The following is a 24,706-nucleotide window of genomic DNA, read 5'->3' as shown; positions in this document are numbered from 1 at the left end:
TGACTTAGCATTGACACTCACCTCAGCGCTTTTTATATTCAATAAATGTTTTCCCGATCCAGTCTTAAACTTCTTCCGGGGTGCTAAGGAACCATATTTTTTCTCTCCACACCACACGTAGCTTTGCTGGAAATAACATTGAGTATTGAACCCCTTTCATGTGTAACTCCTTTTTAATTTCTATAAATCGACTTCTGTCATGCTGTGTCTCTCTCGTGTAGTCTGGGAATATCATTACTGGAGTCCCTTTACAATCCAAAGTCTCCTTTTTCCTTGCCATATGGAGTATCTCATCCCTATCCCTGAACATCAGTAACTTGACCAATATTGGTCTGGGTCTCCTACCAGCTCTTCCAGATCTATTTTCTATTTTTTATCTATCTTGGCCTTCATCATCCTTCTTGTGTTGGGCAGGTTTCGGAGAATTTGCCTGTCTATTTATGCTGGTTATTAGCTGTTGCTTAGTACGATCTGCCTTTTTAATCCCTGGGGAAGTGGTATTTTCAAAATTCATCTGAGTCTTCCCTCTGTTTGCCTTGCCATTGCTCAATTTACTTGAAATTTAGATATCCTATTCCCATCCTCCTGCCTCTATTCCCCTTCCCCTCTTCTCTCCCCTTCCTCCCTTCTTCTCCCTCCCCTCATTCTTCCCTACCCTCTGTACCCCTTGGAATTAGATGGAACCCTTTAAGGCTACTTTCACACTAGCGTTCGGGTGTCCGCTTGTGAGCTCCGTTTGAAGGGGCTCGCAAGCGGCCCCGAACGCATCCGTCCAGCACTAATGCATTCTGAGTGGACGCGGATCCGCTCAGAATGCATCAGTCTGGCAGCGTTCAGCCTCCGCTCAGCAGGCGGACACCTGCTTGCAGCGTTTGGGTGTCCGCCTGGCCGTGCGGAGGCAAGCGGATCCGTCCAGACTTACAATGTAAGTCAATGGGGACGGATCCGTTTGAATATGACACACTATGGCTCAATTTTCAAACGGATCCGTCCCCCATTGACTTTCAATGTAAAGTCTGGACGGATCCGTCTGAGGCTACTTTGACACTTAGAAATTTTTTAACAATATAATGCAGACGGATCCGTTCTGAACGGAGCCACCATCTGCATTATATGAGCGGATCCGTCTCAGACGGATCCACTCTGAACACAAGTGTGAAAGTAGCCTAAATTAGTTATACATGATTCAGATAACAAAAAATAAAGAAAAAAGTCCCACTTTTCCTTTTTTTTTTATCATTTCCTTAATTCAAACACAATAAGACGGAAGGAATTAAAAAGAAGCCATGATTGCTGACAGTTAGTATTCCACCAAAAGTTTATATATGGCCAGTCTTTGCAGTCCAATTATATAACAAGAAAAAAAAAAAAAAACATGATTACAGACGATGAGACTCAACCATGAGACTCAGCTCCAAATTCATATACGTCCAAGTCCTTACAATCCAATTATTGCACAAAGTGAATCTGCTTTTATCTTGATCTTATTGTACATCTTCCAATCTTCAATCAGACTAGAGAAGAACATAAAATTGCCAGGGAGAAGAAAAATAAAAATAGTACCTCTGGTTGGCGGCTCAGCAGCAGCTTAGTGCTTATTTAAGGGGCTGTCGGAAGTTGCTTTTAAGGCTGTGAGTCTCGCTGACGGGACTTACAGCATTCATGCTGCAATTCTTATTTTGGCCACCAGATGGCAGGCCAACATAAGAAATGAGCAATTCACAGTAATACATTCATTTTTAAAAATACATGATGGTTAAGAATAAAAAAAAAATTATAAAATTGATTTATAAGCTTCAAAATCATTACAAATCTTTAAAGAAAATATATATAAAAAATATAAAAGTTCCGCCTTCCCCCCTTTCCGTATAATAAAAAAATAAATATCTAGATAACAAAAAATATAAACATCATGGGTATCACGGCGACCAAAAACACCCGTACTATTCAAATATAAAAATACTTTCCAATACGGCAAATTGCGTCACGAAAAAAAAAGTTTAAAATGGCCAATTTGCCATTTTTCATTGCTTCTCTTAGTCAAAAAAATGTAATAAAGTGTGATTAAAAAAGTCAGACATACTCCAAAATGGTATAAATAAAAAGTACAGATTGCCCTGCAAAAAAATTAGCCCCTATACAGCTCAGCAGACATAACTATGAAAAAGTGATGGGGGTCAAAATATAGTGATGTACAAAAAAGATTTGTTTTTCAAAGTTTAAATGTATTTTTACACTATTTAGACATAAAAAAAAACTATGGGGTATTGTTGGAATTGTACTGACCCAGAGAATGAAGGGCATGGGTCAGTTTTGCCACAAACAAAATGCTGTGGGAATAAAACCCATAAAATGGTGGAGAGATTGTGTTTTTTTCCAATTCCACACCATTTTGATTTTTTTAACCGCTTCCCACTACATTGTATGCCATAATTAATGGCTGGAATGAACCAGCCCTTAAAAGCCAGTTCAGGTCAGGTTTGTCCGAAAATCTAAAAGACCTATTAGTGAACTACCAGCATCTTGAAACATTAGAGGAGACTATGACACTCGCTGTTCGACTTGACAGATGTGTTAGGGAGAGACGGCACGAACGTTTGCTTTTTTCCCAGGAGGTGGTCCAGTCTGAGGTATGTCCTATGAGCAGAGCTGATTTCTCTTCTGAGGAATCCATGCATGTCGGGATGACTTGTAGAGGTCAGCGTCGCCGACGAGGTTTTTTTTTTCTATTGTGGAGAGTCAGACCATTGGATTAACCAGTGCTCCAAGAAAGCTTCTTCCGGTAAATCTACCAAGACGGGGGAGCTTAAGAACCAGGTATTTCCTAATGTGGTCAAGAGTAAGTTACTAGTACCTATTACTGTCTCCATGGGTACTAACAAATGTTCTGGTAATGCTTTTATTGACTCTGGTTCTGCTGCCAACTTTATTGATCAGATATTTGCATTAGGGTTGGGTATTCTGATTTTGACACAAACTACTCCCATCCACATCATGGCTATTGATTCCACCCCCCTGGTGGGTGATACTGTGAAGTATTCCACCCCTGAGATATCCTTGACTGTGGGGGGGGGGGGGGGGGGGTCACTTCGAAATATGCTCCCTGTTGGTTTTTGAAAACTTACCAGTAGAGGTAGTAATGGGAATGCCTTGGCAGTTCGGCCTGTCACCCTGCAAGTTAATCCAGAGGAAGGCAAAAATAAAATAACTGTGAGGTAGAAGCCAATTTTCCACACTTTAGGGGGATAAAAAAATTCCTTCCCGACTTCAATCAGGCAATCAGAATAACTCTCTGGATCATCGACCCATCTCTAGTAGCTATAGCCTGTAATATTATTACGCTCCAGAAATACATCCAGGCCCTCTTGAATTCCTTTATTGTACTCACCATTGCCACCTCCTCAGGCAGATAGTTCTATAGTCTCACTGCTCTTACCGTAAAGAATCCTCTTCTATGTTTGTGTACAAACCTTCTTTCCTCCAGACGCAGAGGATGTCCCCTTGTCACAGTGACAGTCCTGGGGATAAATAGATGATGGGAGAGATCTCTGTACTGACCCCTGATATATTTATACATAGTAATTAGATCTCCCCTCAGTCATCTTTTTTCTAAAGTGAATAACCATAATTTTGATAATCTTTCTTTACACTAAACTGTGTAAAGTAATTTACACTGATGAAGACAGTACACTACTACAGAGGGATCTGGATAGATTGGAGGCTTGGGCAGATAAGTGGCAGATGGGGTTTAGCACTGATAAATGTAAAGTTATGCACATGGGAAGGAAAAATGCAAGTCACCCGTACATACTAAATGGTAAAACACTCGGTAACACTGACATGGAAAAGGATCTAGGAATTTTAATAAACAGCAAACTAAGCTGCAAAAACCAGTGTCAGGCAGCTGCTGCCAAGGCCAACAAGATAATGGGTTGCATCAGAAGGGGCATAGATTCCCGTGATAAGAACATAGTCCTACCAATTTACAAATCGCTAGTCAGACCACACATGGAGTACTGTGTACAGTTCTGGGCTCCTGTAAACAAGGCAGACATAGCAGAGCTAGAGAAGGTCCAGAGGAGGGCATCTAAAGTAATAACTGGAATGGGGCAACTACAGTACCCTGAAAGATTATCAAAATTAGGGTTATTCACCTTAGAAAAAAGACGACTGAGGGGAGATCTAATTAATATGTATAAATATATCAAGGGTCAGTACAGAGATCTATCCCATCAGCTATTTATCCCCAGGACTGTGACTGTGACGAGGGGACATCCTCTGCACCTGGAGGAAAGAAGGTTTGTACACAAACATAGAAAAGGATTCTTTACGGTAAGAGCAGTGAGAATATGGAACTCTCTGCCTGAGGAGGTGGTGATGGTGAGTACAATAAAGGAATTCAAGAGGGCCCTGGATGTATTTCTGGAGCTTAATAATATTACAGGCTATAGCTAAAAGAGAGGGGTCGTTGATCCAGGGAGTTATTCTGATGGCCTGATTGGAGTCGGGAAGGAAGTTTATAGTCCCCTAAAGTGGAGAAAATTGGCTTCTACCTCACAGGGTTTTTTTTTTTTTGCCTTCCTCTGGATCAACTTGCGGGATAACAGGCCGAACTGGATGGACAAATGTCTTTTTTCGGCCTTATGTACTATGTTACTATGTTACTATGTTACTTTCAGGGTAGTTGCCATATTCCAGTTATTACTTTAGTTGTCCTCCTCTGGACCCTCTCCAGCTCTGCTATATCTGCCTTGTTTACAGGAGCCCAGAACTGTACACAGTACTCCATGTGTGGTCTGACTAGTGATTTGTAAAGTGGTAGGACTATGTTCTCATCCATTGCTTATTGGCCTTGGCAGCAGCTGCCTGACACTGTTTTTTGCAGCTTAGTTTGCTGTTTATTAAAATTCCTAGATCCTTTTCCATGTCAGTGTTACCGAGTGTGTTACCATTTAGTATGTATGGGTGACTTGCATTATTCCTTCCCATGTGCATAACTTTACATTTGTCAATATCTGTAAAGAATAAATCAAGGCAACTGGACGTACTGTAGATTTCTTGAAAACGTTTCACTCGTTCTTCCAACGAGCTTGGAAGAACGAGTGAAATGTTTTCAAGAAATCTACAGTACGTCCAGTTGCCTTGATTTATTATTTACAGATATATACCATGACCTGGATAAATGAGAACCTTCACAGACATTTTACATTTGTCAGTGTTAAACCTCATCTGCCACTTATCTGCCCAAGCCTCCAATCTATCCAGATCCCTCTGTAGTTGTATACTGTCCTCTTCAGTGTTAATTACTTTACACAGTTTAGTGTCATCTACGAAAATTGATACTTTACTATGCAAGCCTTCTACAAGATCATTAATAAATATATTGAAGAGAATAGGGCCCAATACTGACCCCTGAAGTACCCCACTAGTGACAGTGACCCAATCTGAGTGTGTACCGTTAATAACCACCCTCTGTTCTCTATCATTGAGCCAGTTACTTACCCACATACAGACGTTTTCTCACAGTCAGAACATTTTCATTTTATATACTAACCTTTTATGTGGTACAGTGTCAAATGCTTTGGAGAAGTCCAGATATACGACATCCATTGATTCACCGCTGTCAAGTCTAGACCTTATCTCCTCATAGAAACTGATTAAATTAGTTTGGCATGACCGATCCCTCACAAAGCCATGCTGATATGGCATTATTTGCTTATTTCCGTTGAGATGCTCTAAGATAGCCACAACAGATGTTATACTTACCAGCCTATAGTTTCCAGGCTCTGTTTTCGGACCCTATTTGAATATTGGCACCACATTTGCCATGCGCCAATCCTATGGGACATTCCCTGTCAGTATAGAGTCCGCAAATATCAGAAATAAGGGTCTGGCTATGACATTACATAATTCCCTTAGGATACGGGGGTGTATGCCATCCGGTCCTCGCGATTTGTCTATTTTAATCTTTTTAAGTCGCTGATGTACTTCTTCCTGGGTCAGACAGGACACTTTTAATGGGGAATTTATTTTTACATTCTGCATGTCATCTGACAGTTTATTTTCTTCAGTGAATACATTGGAGAAAAAAATATTTAATAGCTTTGCTTTCTCCTAGTCGCTCTCTGCGACTCCCCCCTCATTACTCTTTAAAGGGCTGACACCTTCAGATTTATACTTTTTAACATTTATATAATTGAAGAACATTTTAGGGTTAGTTTTACTCTCTTTGGCAATTAATCTCTCGGTCTCTAGTTTGGCCGCTTTTATTTGTTTTTTACATGTTTTTCCTTTTGTCATTTATTGCTTTGTTTACAGTTCTATTTATCCACATTTCTTTTTTGTTCCTTAACCTTTTATTCCCATACGGTATGTACCTCTCACAATGAGATTTTAGGATGCTTTTAAAAATATCCCATTTTGTGGCTGTATTTTTATTTTTGAGGACTTTGTCCCAGTTAGTTAGGCCTGTGGCCTCTCTTAGTTGGCTAAATTTAGCTTTTTTGAAGTTTGGTATTTTTGTCTTTCCCTGTAGAAACACTCTTTTGAATGATAATTGGAAGGTTATTACTTTATGCTCACTATTTCCCAGGTGTCCCCCAACCTGCACATCTGTTGTTCTGTCAGGCCTATTGGTTAATACTAAGTCCAGTATGGCCGTCCCTCTAGTCGGGTCCTGAACCAGTTGAAAGAGGTAATTGTCTTTGGTTATTGCCAAGAACCTGTTTCCTTTATGAGATATACAAGTTTCAGTTTCCCAGTCTATAACTGGATAGTTGAAGTCCCCGATAATAACCACCTCATTATGGTTTGCCGCCTTGTCTATCTCGTTTAGTAGTAGATTTTCTGTGGACTCTGGTACATTAGGTGGTTTATAGTAAACTCCTATTAGTAATTTATTATTGTTTTTAGCTCCATCTATCTCTACCCACAGTGACTCCACATGTTCATGTCCCTTATATCTTCACGGAGTGTGGGCTTTAGACAAGCCTTTACATGAAGGCAAACCCCTCCCCCTCTCCGGTTTTGACGATCCTTTCTAAACAGACTGTAACCTTGTACATTAACTGCCCAGTCATAGCTATCATCCAGCCATGTCTCAGTTATTCCAACTATGTCATAGTTCTCCTCACACATCACTAATTCCAGCTCCCCAGTTTTATTAATCAGGCTTATGGCATTAGTATACATACATTTGAGAGGTTTATGTATATTTTTTTACCCTACACCTTTCCTTTTGAACTGTTCTAGTCCCTCCTTCCATTCCTCCCCCAGTCTCTATCTGCACTATCTTCCCCTCCTATAATATAATTTCCCTCCCCCCCCAGTCCCTAGTTTAAACACTCCTCCAACCTTCTAGCCATCTTTCTCCACACACAGCAGCCCCTTCCCCATTGAGGTGCAGCCCGTCCCTACGATAGAGCCTGTAGCCGAGAGAAGTCGGCCCAGTTCTCCAGGAACCCAAACCCTTCCTTCCTACACCAGTTCTTGAGCCACTTGTTAATCTCCCTAATCTCCTGCTGCCATTCTTGGGTTGCCTGTGGTACAGGCAGTATTTCGGAAATTTCTACCTTTGAGGTCCTTGCCCTAAACTTTTGACCTAAATCCCTGAAATCATTTTTAAGGACTCTCCACCTACCTCTAACTTTTTTATTGGTTCTGATATGGACCACGACTGCTGGATCTTCTCCAGCCCCTCCCAGTAATCTGTCAACTCGATCCACAATGTGTCGAACTCTAGTGCCAGGAAGACGGCATACTGTTTGGCGATCACGGTCTTTGTGACAGATTGCCCTATCTGTTCCCCTAATAATAACTACCAGCACCTGTCTGGCCTGCCCTGCTCTTCTGGTTCCCTGCTTACTGGGGCTGACATTCTCCTGACTGGCAGAGGAAGTGTCTGGCTGCAGCATTGATGTCCCTGGACTGACATCTCCCTCATCTGCCAAACGTGCAAACTTGTTGGGGTGTGTCAGATCAGGGCTAGCCTCCCTAGCACTCTTCCTTCTACACCGCTTTCTAACTGTTACCCAGCTAGCTACCTCACTTTCCTCAGCCTCCTCTCTGTCACCCTCCCCCTCATCTACCCCAAAGAGTGCTTGCTCGGTGAGAAGAAAACTCTTTTGCAAATTGTCAATGCCTCTCAGTGTTGCAACTTGCCCGTTTAGAGACTCGATTTGCGATTCCAAACTGGTAATTTGCTCACAATTACATAATCCCATTATTGACTGGACCAAAGGGAACTGGTGAAATGGGGGGTTGAATGCAGCTCCTGCTTGTCTGTGGTGCAAGCGAGGGTCTCAGCAGAATCCGATACATTGTCTTTAGTCTTAATGGAATATATGGATGTATTCTCCTCCTCGAACCCCGAGTCGCTACCGCCCCATAGGTCTTACGATTGCGCCATTGGATTGGTAGAGGGTGCCAGGTTTCCCAAGGGACGCATCTATAATCTTTCTAGACCTGAACGCAAGGCCATGGAGGATTATGTTAAAGAGAGTCTCAGTAAGGGACACATTAGGCTTTCTGTATCTTCTATGGGAGCGGGATCTTTCTTTGTCAAAAAGAATGATGGAGGCCTCAGACCTGGTATCGATTATCGGGAGTTAAATAAGATTATGATCAAGAATCAATACTCCCTCCCGTTGATTCTTGATTTATTTCATCAAGTAATGGGAGCTTCCAGGTTCTCTAAAATTGATTTGAAGGGGGCATATAACTTAATTCGAATTAAGGAGGGAGACAGCTTTCAATACTCCAGCTGGACACTTCGAATATCTTGTAATGCCTTTTGGACTCAGCAATGTGCCAGCTGTGTTTCAAAATTTTCTGAATGATATTTTCAGAGAATTCTTGGGTAAATTCGTAATTGTCTATCTTGATGATGTTTTGATTTTTTTTTCCCCTGATTTTGAGAGTCATGTGTCTCATGTTAAACAAGTGTTGGAGGTTTTGAGGAAGAATCAATTGGCTGCCAAACAAGAGAAATGTGTTTTTGGGGTACAAAAATTATTGTATCTCGGGTATGTTCTCACTCCTCATGCTTTTAAAATGGATCCTAGCAAGGTATTAGCAATTATGGACTGGGTAAGGCCATCGTTCTTAAAGCCTTTACAACGTTTTTTAGGATTCACTAATTATTAGAAACATAGAATGTGTCGGCAGATAAGAACCATTTGGCCCATCTAGTCTACCCAATATACTGAATACTATGAATAGCCCCTGGCCCTATCTTATATGAAGGATGGCCTTATGCCTATCCCATGCATGCTTAAACTCCTTTACTGTATTTGCAGATACCACTTCTGCAGGAAGGTTATTCCATGCATCCACTACTCTCTCAGTAAAGTAATACTTCCTGATATTACTTTTAAACCTTTGCCCCTCTAATTTAAAACTATGTCCTCTTGTAGCAGTTTTTCTTCTTTTAAATATTCTCTCCTCTTTTACTTTGTTGATTCCCTTTATGTATTTAAAAGTTTCTATCATATCCCCTCTGTCCCATCTTTCTTCCAAGCTATACATGTTAAGGTCCTTTAATCTTTCCTGGTAAGTTTTATCCTGCAATCCATGTACCAGTTTAGTAGCTCTTCTCTGAACTCTCTTCAAAGTATCAATATCCTTCTGGATATATGGTCTCCAGTACTGAGCACAATACTCCAAATGAGGACTCACTAGTGCTCTGTACAGCTGAATGAGCACCTCCCTTTTTCTACTGGTAATTCCTCTCCTTATACACCCAAGCATTCTGCTAGCATTTCCTGCTGCTCTATGACATTGTCTGCCTACCTTTAAGTCTTCTGAAATAATGACCCCTAAATAGCTTTCCTCAGATACTGAGGTTAGGACTGTATCGCTGATTTTATATTCTGCTCTTGGGTTTTTATGCCCCGGGTGCATTATCTTGCACTTATCAACATTAAATTTTAGTTGCCAGATTTTTGACCATTCCTCTAGTTTTCCTAAATCCTTTTCCATTTGGTTTATCCCTCCAGGAACATCAACCCTGTTACAAATCTTTGTGTCATCAGCAAAAAGACACTTACCATCGAGGCCTTCTGCAATTTTGCTGATAAAGATATTAAACAATATGGGTCCCAGAACAGATCCCTGAGGTACCCCACTGGTAACAAGACCATGGTCTGAATATACTCCATTGACTACGACCCTCTGTTGTCTGTCCATCAACCACTGCCTAATCCAAAAGAGTACAATTTATTGATAAGCCTTCTATGTGGGACAGTGTCAAAAGCCTTACTAAAGTCTAGATAAGCGATGTCTACTGCACCTCCGCCATCTATTATTTTAGTCACCCAATCAAAAAAATCTGATTAGTTTGACATGATCTCCCTGAAGTAAACCTATGCTGTTTTTCATCTTTCAATCCATGGGATTTTAGATGTTCCACAATCCTCTCCTTAAGTATGGTTTCCATTAAATTCCCCACTATTGATGTCAGGCTTACTGGCCTATTACTGTAGATTTATAAATAATTTTTCGATAATTGCTAGGCCCTTGACTGACCTTACAAAAAAAGGGGCGGACCTAAATAACTGGTCTGTTGAAGCTACTAAAGCATTTGAAACTCTTAAAAAGGCCTTCAGTAGCGCTTCTGTTTTGATTCAGCCAGATCAAGAGAGACCTTTCATTGTGGAGGTGGAGGCCTCCGAGGACGGAGTAGGGGCGGTCCTCTCACAAGGCCCCGCTAGTCTTACCAATTTAAGGCCTTGTGCCTTCTTTTCCAGAAAATTTTCTCCAACCGAGAGAAATTATTACGTGGGGAATCGTGAATTGCTGGCCATTAAATGTGCGTTTGAGGAGTGGAGGCATTTTCTTGAGGGGGCAAAACATTGTGTTACCGTTGTTACTGATCAAAAAAATCTGATGTTTCTTGAGTCTGATAAGAGGTTGAATCCCCGTCAAGCTAGATGGGCATTGTTTTTTTTTACACTTTTACATTTCTCCATAGCTTTCAGGCCAGGAAGTTAGAACGTGAAGGCAGATGCTCTATCTCAGAGTTTCTGTGCGTTTCAGCCGATAGACGCACCGCCTGAAACCATATTGCCAGCTAAAGTCTTTTTAGCAGCCGTGTCCCAAGATCTTACAGCTCTTATTAAGGCTGAACAATATCTGGCCCCGGCACCCACACCAACAGATAAGTTGTTTGTTCCTGAACATTTCCGTCTCTAGCTGTTGTCATGATTCTGTTGTGTCTGGACTTCCTGGTATCAAGAATAGTAAAGAGCTGGTGTACCAAGTCTAAAACCCCCTAGAACTCACCCTGCTAGTGAGCTGAGACCCCTACCCATTCCCAGTAGACCCTGGTCTTATATTTCTATGGATTTCATCATGGACCTGCCATCACGAGGGTAAAACTGTGGTTTGGGTAGTGGTATACAGGTTCAGTAAGATGGTACATTTTGTTCCTCTTGCTAAGCTTTCTAATGCTAAGACTCTGGCCTCTGTATTTGTGGAACAAATTGTACGTTTGCACAGTGTTCCCGAGAACATTGTGTCTGATAGGAATGTCCAGTTCGTGTCTAGATTTTGGGGAGCCTTCTGTCAGAGGTGCCAAATTGTCTTTCTCGTCTGCCTATCATCCTGAGAGTAACGGACATACAGAATAACTTAATCAGTCTGTAGAACAGTTTCTCAGCTCATATGTCTCTGATCAACAGTTATGGGTTAAGTACCTTCCTTTCGCAGAATTTGCGATAAACAACCATGTGAATTCCTCCGCTGGTGTCTCCCCATTCTTTTGTAATGACAGTTTCCATCCTCGTTTTCACTCTGGGCCATCCGTCTCCTTGTGGATAAAGTCTCGTCAGAACTGTGCACAGTTTGGGCTCGGGTTCAGTGGAACCAAGAAAAAGCTCAAAACAATAAAAAAAAATCTAAGCAAATAAGAAACGTTCTAAGGGATTTTCAGGTTGGGGAGAAGGTGTGGCTATCTTCTAAAAATGTGCCTCTTAAGGTTGTCTCCAAAAAGTTTGCAACTCACTTTATAGGTACGTACGAGATTACGGAGGTAATTAATCCAGTATCTTTTAAATTGAAGTTGCCCAAATCTTTCCACATCCATGACGTCTTCCACAAATCTCTGCTTAAAAAAAAATATTACTCCTGTTGTTCCTTCACAGTCCGCTCTGCCGCCCGTACTGGTTAATGATTCTGAGGAGTTTGTGTTTTCCAAAATCTTGGATGTTAGGAGAGTCCGTAACTCTTTACAGTACCTGGTGCACTGGAAAGGCTATGGACCGGAGGAACGGTCCTGAGTGCCAGCTCGGGGGCGGCCGAGGCGCACTCACATCATCAGCATGCCCGGCGTTGCCCGTTCCCGTGGTAACCACTCTGGGGCTGAGTGCGCTCGGCGCTCGGCTGTATTGGAACCCAGGAGTCATGTGACGCTGGCCACGTCACATGACTCCACTAGCACCCTATTTAAACAGGCAATCTGCTAGCCACATATTGCCTGTTATTGAAGTCATTCCTGCAATATACTTACCCGGTTTATTGTTCCTGCTTGGCTTCTGATTTCCCGTCCATCTTATCCCTTGTCCTGGCCTTCCCACCGGGTTCTGACTTCGGCTTCTCCTGACGACCCTCTGCTTGCTCCTCCAGTACCTTACTGCTCTCTTGGTTTATTGACTCGGCTTGTTTGACTACTCTGTTGCATGTGTTGTCTGTCTTCCCTGCACTTTCCTAGCTAAGGGTTTGTCGACCAGTTGTCCCTTGTCGCTAGGACTTGCGAGGCAAGTAGGCAGGGACAGGGGTGCGGGTGGAGCTCAGTGGTCACTTCCCCACCCCCTGTGTGTGTGACAGTCTGTTCATAGTTATAGTAGTCAGGGCTCAGTCTTAGGGATTCACTAGGTGGTGACCTTTCCCCCTTTCCCTAGTTTCCAGGCCTAGTGCCTTTTTCCTTGCCTCTTGTGGTCGGTGTGGAGTTATTTACCCACACCGTGCCGTGACAAAAACATGTTAACATGTAGAGTGATCTCTCACATCAAAGGTCTTGAGCAGTGAGGGGCTGTCATCTCTTCCAAGTAGTGGTGCATGCACATTGCTGCTCTGTTAGCATTCCTCAGTCTTGAAATTTGCAAACATGTTTATCAAGAACCTTATTGCCAGCTAAAGGTTCTGCAGAAAGAGAGTTTAGAGAAACAGAGAGAAGTGCTATAATCCCCATCATTCCTGTTGAGCAACTTTTTCGCAACCCCCGACTCCCATTGCAACTCCCACTCTTGTGGCTAGTCATAATTGTACTCTCAGACTAGGCCTGGCAACTGCTCAATACATTTCCTACAGTATCACTGTATATAATGTCATTGTTTAAAACTGTTGAGGGGGTCCTGACAATAACATCTTTTAGTCCTCCTCCTGGGTGGGCCCATTCCCCCCTCCTCCTGGGAGGGGCCCCTTCCCCTATAGCTACGCCCCTGCTTGTTATTGTTAGATATACTACTGCTCCTATTGTGAATTTTAATAAAGAGAGACATTTATTTACACCAACTGGCCTGGTTCTTGAGTCCACTATTGAGTTCAATTGTCTATTTGTTAGCCTCTCCAACCACCACCAGGCAGGAGCCCCAACATCATCTTTGCATTGCAATATTCTTATCCCTATAAGTTTTTATTTTTTTCCATCGACGGGACTGTGAAAAGGCTAATTTTTTGTGGGGAGATCTGTAGTTTTTTATTAATATCATTTTGGCATTTGGTAATTTTTTGAATTTCAATAGTAAGGGGTGATTTGATTATTTTTTTCCATAGTTTTTTTATATTTGTAAAAACCTTTTTTTCACTTATTTTAAGTGCACCTAGGGCACAGCAATAGTCTGACTCTTCTCCCATAGACTGCAATGATTTAAAATTACAGCCTTACAGAGATTCACTATGTTCCTATGGAGCCCTGCCACATGCAGGGCTCCAAAGGAACCTTGCTCTGGCAGGCCTCAGAGTCTTCAGAAGGCCCAAGGCTGCTACAGCAACTGAACCGCTCCGATCTCAGTGCTGGGGAGCCATTTGGGATTTCACCTCTCAGATGCCATGGTAACAATTGACCAGGGAATCTAAGAGGTTAAATATCTGTGATCAGAGTTATCGCATATTATGGACAATGTCATAATATGGCACCTGCTCAGCGTCTGAGCGGGGCACCATCTTTAAGTCTAGAGCTACACGACGGCTCGACACATAGGGCTCAGCTACACTGCAACATGTGTCGTGCGACATTGATGTCGCACCAATTTTTATAAGGCTAGTCCATGGTGTCACACTGCGCACTGCAACGCGACAGTTGCAGAAAAATACATGCTTGTCACAGCATGTCGCAGTGCGACACCATAGACTATCATTATAAAAATTGTTGCACGACATATGTCGTCATGTAGCCCTTGCCTAAAGACCTGACTTTTGCTGTAAATGTGGTCAGGAAAAGGTTAACGCTATGGTCACCTTTGGGGGCAATTGTTTTATTATTGCATTTTCACTCATTTTTGGCAAAAATCTTTTTATCAATTGTCTCATAAACATACATTTAAACAATATTCATACTCATTTCCTAATAATATGGCTCAGGCAGCATGACTAATGTGGTGCAGGGATAGATACTTTTGTACAGCTCTGTATAATTGGTTGGATTAGTTTGAGACAGCATTTTGTGCCAGAATTGTGGTAGCTTTAAATATCACATATTAGAACATTTCCTTTCCTAACAAGCCACACCCCTTTTCCAATAAGCCATGGCCGTAATCAAGCTAGATGCACGCAAGCTGCACCAAATTGCATCAAATGTTGGTGCCGTTTATGACATTGTTCAGCTGCTTTAACCAGCTAGGAGCTGGGGTAGATTTCAGTTATAATTTACTTGTTTTCTTACAGTAAATGTGTTGGGTTGTGGCTGCCTATTCTCTTCTGTTACTACTACTACTACTGGTATTGCTACCCATAGACAGTCTTGTATGTTTCATGCTCTACTGCTCCTGCTGCTGCTGCCATATTGCGGCCTGTCAAACGTCCCAGAGAGCCAGTAGTGGGGTGAGGAACCCACTGGCAGTAAGCAGCTGACAGCCCAGAAACGCGGTACAAGTTTAGGGATAATCCAAGAGGGGTAGTCAATGTCCAATCCGGGTCTAGGCAGGCAGCAAAGGTTCAAGGCGGAAGACAGTCCAAGGGTCAGTAACCGGGAAGGATACAAAGAAACAACAGGCAAATAGGAGGATCCATAGGGAGGCTAGGTGTTCACCATAAGGTGGAATAACAGCAATGAGCCAGAGCTTAGGCCAGGTCTTTATAGCCAGGGAAGGTAGGAATCACCCCCTGGTCCCTAAGGCGACCAGGAGGCCTCCCTCCCCGGGAACCAATGGCAGACGAGGAGGATGGAAGGTGTGTACTGGGAACCTCCCCCAGCAAGGCTCACACCTGACAGCTGGATAATGCAGGAACGCTATGCTCCTGGGAACGCGCGCAGCCTGCGTACTGCGCATGCGCACACGCGCGTACCCGCACCTCGGGCACCAGGTGTTCTACCGAGCTGAAGGGGAACCCGTGCCCTGCGCCGTGCCCGCATTCCCCGAGTAGGGGGTAACAACCCCTGCTTCCTGACACGGCCACATACCACTATATACCAGTATATCCGTACCGTACCCTTTCCACATCCACACTGCACTGCTGTTGCTCCCAGGTTGTTCACAATGAGCCACTTATTAGTCTGACAATCAATACTTGTGATCGGATCGGCTAGCAGATAGTGACCCCTAACACTAGCAGTGGAGGTGTGGCGGAATTGCTTACGTGAGGATAGCTTAAAGGGGGCCACCTTAGGATGGAGGATATGAGAGCTAAGGGCTATGGGTGGGAGGGTATGACGTCCTGTGAATCGCATCGCTATGGAGATCGCGGCCCCCAACTTATGTAGCCGCAGCTGGCGCCTCCCCTCACACAAATGCGGCGTCTGCCGTGCCTATACTTGTGATCGGATCGGCTAGCAGATAGTGACCCCTAACACTAGCAGTGGAGGTGCAGTGGAACTGCTTACGTGAGGATAGCCTAAAGGGGCCAAAAAGGAAACACTAGACCCGGATGGTTCGAAGGACTCATGTTACAGACTTACAGCAATAGTGTCACAACCAGACAGCTGAGAAGCTCTGACAGAAGCCTTTCAGAACCTCCTCCTTGAGTTTTCTTTGTTGTGCTGTTCAGTTCCTCATCTCGTTAGCCTCTCTAAGCTGTCATGTAGTTGGACTGATTGCTTCCCTTTAAATTCCTCCCCATGATGCATTACTGGGCGGCTTATATTTCTTCCTGGAGTGTGTGTGCATGCTGATCCCATTTCCCAGTCTGCTACTAAAGTTAAGTGCTGTACTTTCATCTGTTATTTTCTGTTTGCTGGATCCCAGGTGACCCTGACTCCCTCCGTGTCTGGTGTAGGGAGCCGGTGGTCGTGTCCCCTCACTATTGTAGGGTGTTCAGGGGTTATATAGTCGAGGTACGTAGATATGCAACCATCCACCTCTGGGATCTTTGCATAGGCTGAGCAGCCAGGGAAAGTGCTAGGTCTTGTGCAGGGGTCTCCCCTTGGTTCCTTAGCTTTGGATCCAGTGAGTCATATATGCATGTTGCTTTGTCTTGTTTCCTGTACACCGTCCGTGACATTATAAGCCGCCCAAACTGTCTCAAGCATGGATCCGGTTTCACTTTTGGCTGAACACTTCCAGGGTCTTTCATTGGAGGTAGCTGATCTTCGTAAGACTTTTTCTCAGCTTCAAGTGACCGGTTCAGCTTGCGTTCATGGAGTTTGTTCTGAGCCTAAGATCTCGCTCCCGGATACGTTCTCCGGGGGTAGTGAAAATTTTGTGCGTTTTAGAGAGGCTTGCAAACTCCATTTTCGCCTTCTTCCCCATTCCTCTGGTGATGAGGAACGGAGGGTGGGGATCATTATATAACTGCTCAGGGGTAACGCTCAGTCTTGGGCCTTTTCGCTGCCGGAGGGGGCACGGCCTCTCCGTTCAGTGGATGAATTCTTTTTAGCCCTGGGTCAGATATATGATGATCCGGATTGTATTGCTCTGGCTGAGTCTAGACTACGTCTATTATGCCAGGGTAAACAATCCGCAGAGATATACTGCTCAGAATTTCGGAGATGGGCAGCTGATACTGGTTGGAATGATGCTGCACTCCGAAGTCAATTTTGCCATGGTCTTTCAGAGGGATTGAAAGATGCATTTGCCTTTCATGAGAGACCAATTTCCTTGGACTCTGCTATGTCTCAGGCTGTTTGTATTGACAGGCGTCTTAGAGAGAGAGGAGAGATATCTCCTTCCTGTCATACTCAGTCCCAGGACAGTGCAGCGGTCTCTTTCTGTGCGCTGGGCTCTCGGTCGCTGTCAGCCCCTTCTGAGCAGGAGCCCATGCAGCTGGGGTTGATTGCTTCTGACAATAGAAGATTCAGCTCGCATGGGAGGGTTTGTTTTTGTTGTGGAGGTATAAATCATTTGGCAAATGTTTGTCCCTCTAGGAGATTCAGGCAGTTTTCTGGGAGTAATAAAGAAACAAACAGGAAAAAATCTTTTAAAAATGTTCCGTCTGTTACTATTGGCAGGGTTGAGGCGGAAATTGAAGGTTTTCCGTTTGCTTGTAGTTCTCGCTTTGTCCTGCCTGCTAGGGTGGCGCTAGAGAGCAAGAGCATTTTTTGTGAGATTTTTGTGGATAGTGGAGCAGCGGTCAATCTCATTCATAGTCAATTTGCAATAACTCATGGTTTCCAGGTGTGCACTTTGGGAAAGGATATTCCTGTTTTTGCTATTGATTCCGCTCCACTTTCTCAGAAATCATTAAAGGGCATAGTTCACAATATCCGTTTAATTGTGAGTGATGCTCATGTTGAGGATGTGTCATGTTTCGTCCTTAGCGGTTTGCCTTCTCCTCTAGTGTTGGGGCTACTCTGGCTCACTAAACATAATCCCACCATTGATTGGCAAGCGAGGCAAATAAATGGTTGGAGTGACTTTTGCAGAGAGAATTGCCTCACGACGTCTGTTTCTGAGGTTGCTACTAAGACTGTACCATCTTTTCTCTCTGAATTTTCGGATGTCTTCTCTGAGAGTGGAGTTCAGGATTTGCCCCCACACAGGGAGTACGATTGCCCTATTAATCTCATCCCAGGCGCCAAGCTGCCTAAATCTCGTTTATACAATCTTTCCCAACCTGAGAGGATCGCTATGTGTGCTTATATCTCTGAGAGTCTGAGAAAAGGACACATACGACCCTCGAAGTCACCTGTTGCCGCTGTTTTTTTCTTTGTTAAGAAAAAAGATGGTTCTTTAAGACCTTGTCTGGATTTCAGGGAGCTGAACAGTATCACTATTCGTGACCCTTATCCGCTTCCTCTAATCCCGGACCTGTTTAACCAGGTTGTTGGGGCTAAAGTCTTTTCCAAATTAGATCTAAGAGGGGCATACAACCTGGTCAGGGTCAGAGAAGGGGACGAATGGAAGACGGCCTTCAATACCCCTGAGGGCCATTTTGAAAATTTGGTTATGCCTTTTGGTTTGATGAATGCCCCAGCCGTTTTTCAGCATTTCGTGAACAGCATTTTTTATCATTTGATGGGAAAATTTGTATTAGTGTATTTGGATGACATTTTGATTTTTTCTCCTGATTTCAAAACTCATAAGGAACATTTACGTCAGGTCTTGCTCATTCTGCGGGAGAATAAATTATATGCGAAACTGGAAAATTGTGTGTTTGCGGTTCCAGAAATTCAATTTCTGGGGTTTCTTCTCTCCGCTTCTGGTTTTCGCATGGACCCCGAGAAGGTCCGCGCTGTGCTTGAGTGGGAGCTTCCTGAGAATCAGAAGGCGCTGATGCATTTTTTGGGCTTTGCCAATTATTACAGGAAGTTTATTTTGAATTATTCCTCTATTGTTAAACCACTCACTGATATGACCAGAAAGGGGGTAGATTTTTCTTCTTGGTCGGTAGAGGCGCGCAAGGCTTTTTCTAATATCAAGGAGAGTTTTGCTTCCGCTCCCATCTTGGTGCAACCTGATATTTCTTTACCCTTCATAGTTGAGGTTGATGCTTCTGAGGTGGGTGTGGGTGCGGTCTTGTCTCAGGGTTCCTCTCCTGCCAAATGGCGACCGTGTGCCTTTTTCTCGAAAAAACTCTCCTCCACAGAGAGAAATTACGATGTGGGAGATAGGGAATTGTTGGCCATCAAATTAGCTTTTGAGGAATGGCGCCATTGGCTGGAGGGAGCCAGACACCCTATTACCGTGTTTACCGACCATAAAAATCTGACCTACTTGGAGTCAGCCAAGCGTCTGAACCCGAGACAGGCCAGATGGTCTTTGTTCTTTTCAAGATTTAATTTTGTTGTCACGTTCCGCCCTGGAGTTAAGAATGTGAAGGCAGATGCCCTGTCACGTTGTTTTCCGGGAGGCAGGAATTTTGAAGACCCGGTTCCCATTTTGGCTGAAGGTGTGGTGGTCTCTGCTCTTTTTTCTGAATTGGAGGCAGAGGTGCAGGCAGCCCAGTCAGAGGCTCCTGATCTTTGTCCTACTGGGAGGTTGTTTGTGCCTCTCGCTTTAAGACACAAGATTTTTAAAGAACACCACGATACGGTCCTTGCTGGGCACCCGGGGGCAAGAGCCACACTGGATCTCATCGCTCGGAGATTCTGGTGGCCTGCGCTTCGTAAGTCGGTTGAGGGTTTTGTGGCAGCCTGCGAGACTTGCGCTCGTGCCAAAGTCCCTCATTCACGGCCATCAGGTCATCTCCTTCCCTTACCCATTCCTTCCCGTCCTTGGACACATCTGTCCATGGACTTCATAACGGACCTGCCTCGTTCCTCGGGGAAGACGTTGATTCTGGTGGTGGTGGACCGTTTTAGCAAAATGGTGCTTTTCCTGGTTTGCCCAATGCTAAGACGCTGGCGCAGGCATTTATTGATCACATTGTCAAATTGCACGGTATTCCTTCAGATATAGTCTCTGATAGGGGCACGCAGTTTGTTTCCAGATTCTGGAAGGCTTTCTGTTCTCGCTTGGGGGTTTGGTTGTCATTCTCTTCTGCTTTCCACCCGCAGTCGAATGGCCAGACAGAGCGCGTCAATCAGAATCTGGAGACATATCTGCGCTGTTTTGTGGCGGAGAATCAAGAGGATTGGTGTTCTTTTTTGTCCCTTGCTGAGTTTGCTTTAAATAACCGTCGTCAGGAGTCCTCTGATAAGTCACCATTTTTTGGTGCATATGGGTTTCATCCGCAGTTTGGGACTTTCTCGGGAGAGGGGTCTTCTGGTTTACCTGATGAGGACAGATTCTCCTCGTCTTTGTCATCTATTTGGCAAAAGATTCAGGATAATCTAAAGAGCATGAGTGAGAGATATAAGCGTGTGGCAGATAAGAGACGTGTGCTTGGTCCGGACCTGAATGTTGGTGATCTGGTGTGGTTGTCTACCAAGAATATCAAATTGAAGGTTCCCTTCTGGAAGTTGGGTGCTAGGTTTATTGGGCCTTACAAAATCCTATCTGTCATCAATCCTGTTGCCTACCGTCTTGATCTTCCTCAGACTTGGAAGATCCATAATGTTTTTCATAAGTCCTTATTGAAACCTTATGTTCAACCCATTGTACCCTCGCCTTTGCCTCCTCCTCCGATTATGGTTGATGGGAATCTTGAATTTCAGGTCTCTAGGGTTGTGGATTCTCGTCTTGTCCGCGGTTCTCTCCAGTACCTCGTTCATTGGGAGGGTTATGGTCCTGAGGAGAGGATGTGGGTCCCAGTGACGGATATTAAGGCCTTTCGTCTCATCAGGGCTTTCCATAGGTCCCATCCTGAGAAGGTGGGCTCTGAGTGTCCGGAGTCCACTCGTAGAGGGAGGGGTACTGTCACAACCAGACAGCTGAGAAGCTCTGACAGAAGCCTTTCAGAACCTCCTCCTTGAGTTTTCTTTGTTGTGCTGTTCAGTTCCTCATCTCGTTAGCCTCTCTCAGCTGTCATGTAGTTGGACTGATTGCTTCCCTTTAAATTCCTCCCCATGATGCATTACTGGGCGGCTTATATTTCTTCCTGGAGTGTGTGTGCATGCTGATCCTGTTTCCCAGTCTGCTACTAAAGTTAAGTGCTGTACTTTCATCTGTTATTTTCTGTTTGCTGGATCCCAGGTGACCCTGACTCCCTCCGTGTCTGGTGTAGGGAGCCGGTGGTCGTGTCCCCTCACTATTGTAGGGTGTTCAAGGGTTATATAGTCGAAGTACGTGGATATGCAACCATCCACCTCTGGGATCTTTGCATAGGCTGAGCAGCCAGGGAAAGTGCTAGGTCTTGTGCAGGGGTCTCCCCTTGGTTCCTTAGCTTTGGATCCAGTGAGTCATATATGCATGTTGCTTTGTCTTGTTTCCTGTACACTGTCCGTGACACTTACTTCCCAAAAAAGGAAATAAAAGTGATCAAAAGAGTCGCATGTATGCCGAAATAGTACCAATCAAACCGTCACCTCATCCCACAAAAAATGAGACTACATGAGACAATGGCCCAAAAAATAAAAAAACTATGGGGACACTATAACATGATTTTTTTGTTTCAATGATATTATTGTGTAAAACTTACATAAATAAAAAAAGTATACATATTAGGTATCGCCGCGTCCGTATCGACCAGCTCTATAATAATATCACATGAGCTAACCCCTCAAATGAACACCGTAAAAAATGAAAAATAAAAACAGTGCTAAATAAACCATTTTTTGTCACCTTACATCACAAAAAGTGTAATAGCAAGCGATCAAAAAGTTATATGCACCCCAAAATAGCGCCAATCAAACCGTCATCTCATCCCACAAAAATCATACCCTACCCAAGATAATCTCCCAAAAACTGAAAAAACTATGGCTCTTAGACTATGGAAACACTAAAACATGTTTTTTTTTGTTTCAAAAATTAAATCATTGTGTAAAACTTACATAAATAAAAAAAGTATACATATTAGGTATCTCCGCGTCCATGACAACCTGCTCTATAAAAATACCACATGATGTTGTAAATAGCCCAAAAAAAAAAGGGCCAAAAAAGCTATTTCTTGTTACCTTGCCTCACAAAAAGTGTAATATAGAGCAACCAAAAATCATATGTACCATATGTACTAGTACCAACAAAACTTCCACCCTATCCCGTAGTTTCTAAAATGGGGTCACTTTTTTGGAGTTTCTACTCTATGGGTGCAGCAGGGGGGCTTCAAATGGGACATGGTGTCAAAAAATCTGCCTTTCAAAAACGTATGGCATTCCTTTCCTTCTGTGTCCTACCGTGTGCCCGTACAGTGGTTTACGACCACATATGGGGTGTTTCTGTAAACTACAGAATCAGGGCCATAAATAATGAGTTTTGTTTGGCTGTTAACCCTTGCTATGTAATTGGAAAAAAAATAGTAAAATGGAAAATGTGCCCAAAAATTGAAATTCTGAAATTTCATCTCTATTTGCCAATAACTCTTGTGGAACGCCTAAAGGGTTAACAACGTTTGTAAAATCAGTTTTGAATACCTTGAGGGGTGTCGTTTTTTAGATGGAGTCACTTTTATGGAGTTTCTACTCTAGGGGTGCATCAGGGGGGCTTAAAATGGGACATGGTGTCAAAAAAAAAATGTCTAGCAAAATCTGCCTTTCAAAAACGTATGGCATTCCTTTCCTTCTGCGCCCTGCCGTGTGCCTGTACAATGGTTTACGACCACATATGGGGTGTTTCTGTAAACTACAGAATCAGAGCCATAAATATTGAGTCTTGTTTGGCTGTTAACCCTTGCTTTGTAACTGGAAAAAAATTATTAAAATGGAAAATCTGCCAAAAAAGTGAAATTTTGAAATTGTATCTCTATTTTCCATTAATTCCTGTGGAACACCTAAAGGGTTAACAAAGTTTGTAAAATCAGTTTTGAATACCTTGAGGGGTGTAGTTTCTAGAATGGTGTAATTTTTGGGTGGTTTCTATTATATAAGCCTCACAAAGTGACTTCAGACCTGAACTGGTCCCTAAGGCTGGGTTCAGACCTGAGCGTTCGGGATGGAGCGCTCTTTATGCGCGATTGTATGCGCGTTTACAATCGCGGCTCCGGAACAAGCGAACACCCATTGTCGCGCGTTCCCGGAACGCGCGACAAGAAGCTCCTGTACTTCTTGGGGCGTCGGGCGTTTTACAGCGCGATCGTACGTGCTTTAAAACGCTCAGGTGAGAACCATTCCCATAGGGAATCATTGGTTCTTGCCTGTTGAACCCAGCCTTAAAATTGGTTTTTTGAAAAGTTCAGAACAATTTCGAGATTTGCTTCCAAACTTCTAAGCCTTGTAACATCCCCAAAATATAAAATATCATTCCCAAAATGATCTAAACATGAAGTAGACATGGGGAATGTAAAGTAATAACTATGTTTGGAGGTATTACTATGTATTATAGAAGTAGAGAAATTTGAAACTTTGAAATTTGTAGTTTTGTACAAATTTTTGGGAAATTTGGTATTTTTTTATAAATACATTTTTTATTTTTTTACTTCATTTTACCAGTGTTATGAAGTACAATATGTACCGAAAAAACAATCTCAGAATGGCCTGGATAAGTCAAAGTGTTTTAAAGTTATCACCACATAAAGTGACACTGGTCAGATTTGCAAAAAATGGCCTGGTCCTTAAGGTGAAAATGAGCAAGTTTTGCAAAAGTCACAAAAAAGTCATAACTCCACACCAAGCAACCCCTGATGTACTTTATATATATATAGGTGTAAACCACATTGCATTCACACCAAATATATTATTACGGTGTGTCAATTTATAAATTAGGCACAGGCATACAAAGCAAAGTCAGACTTACAACTGACACAAAAATAACCGCAGATTATACATTTCCCTCAGTGTTCTTATCAAGGAGTATTTGAACTATACCTGGTTATTGGTTCAGCTTATGTTTTATTCATTTGTAAACTAAAAACCTGAAAAAAAAACTGAAAGGGTCTTTGGAGAGAAGTCATTGATTTCTATATTTCTATTGATGCGCCTGGATGTGTAATTACAAACTTACATAAAATTGGGAAAGTACAGTAACTCTTTTTATGATAAAAGTCATAATTAATATGAATGTATCTTGCATATGTTCAATAAAAATTCCCAAGGATACCATCAGGAGTCACATACATAACTGCATTGTTCTGCATTTTGACAATTCATAAATCTATACAATTCATTTGCACAGAAGTTTTGTGATCATGCGCACATATTAAATAGACAATAAATAAAAAACAGTAGGATAAAATGTACAACTCATACCTTCCTTTTCCAGGTCAATTTTGAGCTTTGACACGCCAAGTTCTACAGCTAGTTTAATAGCTTCTACATTCCATTCTGTTGAAGTGTCATTCAGTATAATCATATTAAGAGTGTAGGTGCCATTGGAGCACTGTAAAATCACCAGGGATGGCAGACATAGAATAGATATGAACAGATATATCACCGTCTTCACCATTTTACTTCAACAATAATCTATTAGGACTTTTCCAGGATGTCACTGAAAGCATAACAGAAATGCAGTGAAAGAGAGCAGTGATAACATGAAACTTCCTTCTACTCCCATCTCAGAATTACCTGGTCACACATTAACAGCAGTAGATAACAGAAAGATTGCTTCTGTATTTGTATTCTATACTAGTACAGAGATGGGTAAGA

At 42.9% G+C, this 24,706-nt stretch overlaps 1 protein-coding gene across 1 annotated transcript in view; it reads right to left on the bottom strand.

Moving 5' to 3' along the window:
* The window catches only part of GUCY2C (guanylate cyclase 2C), a 576,500-nt gene extending 551,994 nt beyond the window's left edge, over positions 1-24,506 (bottom strand). The window contains exon 1 of the mRNA XM_044302403.1: positions 24,305-24,506. Within this exon, the coding sequence (XP_044158338.1) occupies positions 24,305-24,506 (202 nt within the window). The remainder of the gene's footprint in view (positions 1-24,304) is intronic.
* Between the last annotated feature and the right edge of the window lie 200 nt (positions 24,507-24,706).

This window comes from Bufo gargarizans, chromosome 7 (genome assembly GCF_014858855.1).
Source record: "Bufo gargarizans isolate SCDJY-AF-19 chromosome 7, ASM1485885v1, whole genome shotgun sequence".
Lineage (NCBI taxonomy): Eukaryota > Metazoa > Chordata > Amphibia > Anura > Bufonidae > Bufo > Bufo gargarizans.
The sequence above is the reverse complement of the archived record's forward strand: the minus strand, read 5'-3'. Positions and strand labels throughout refer to the sequence as shown.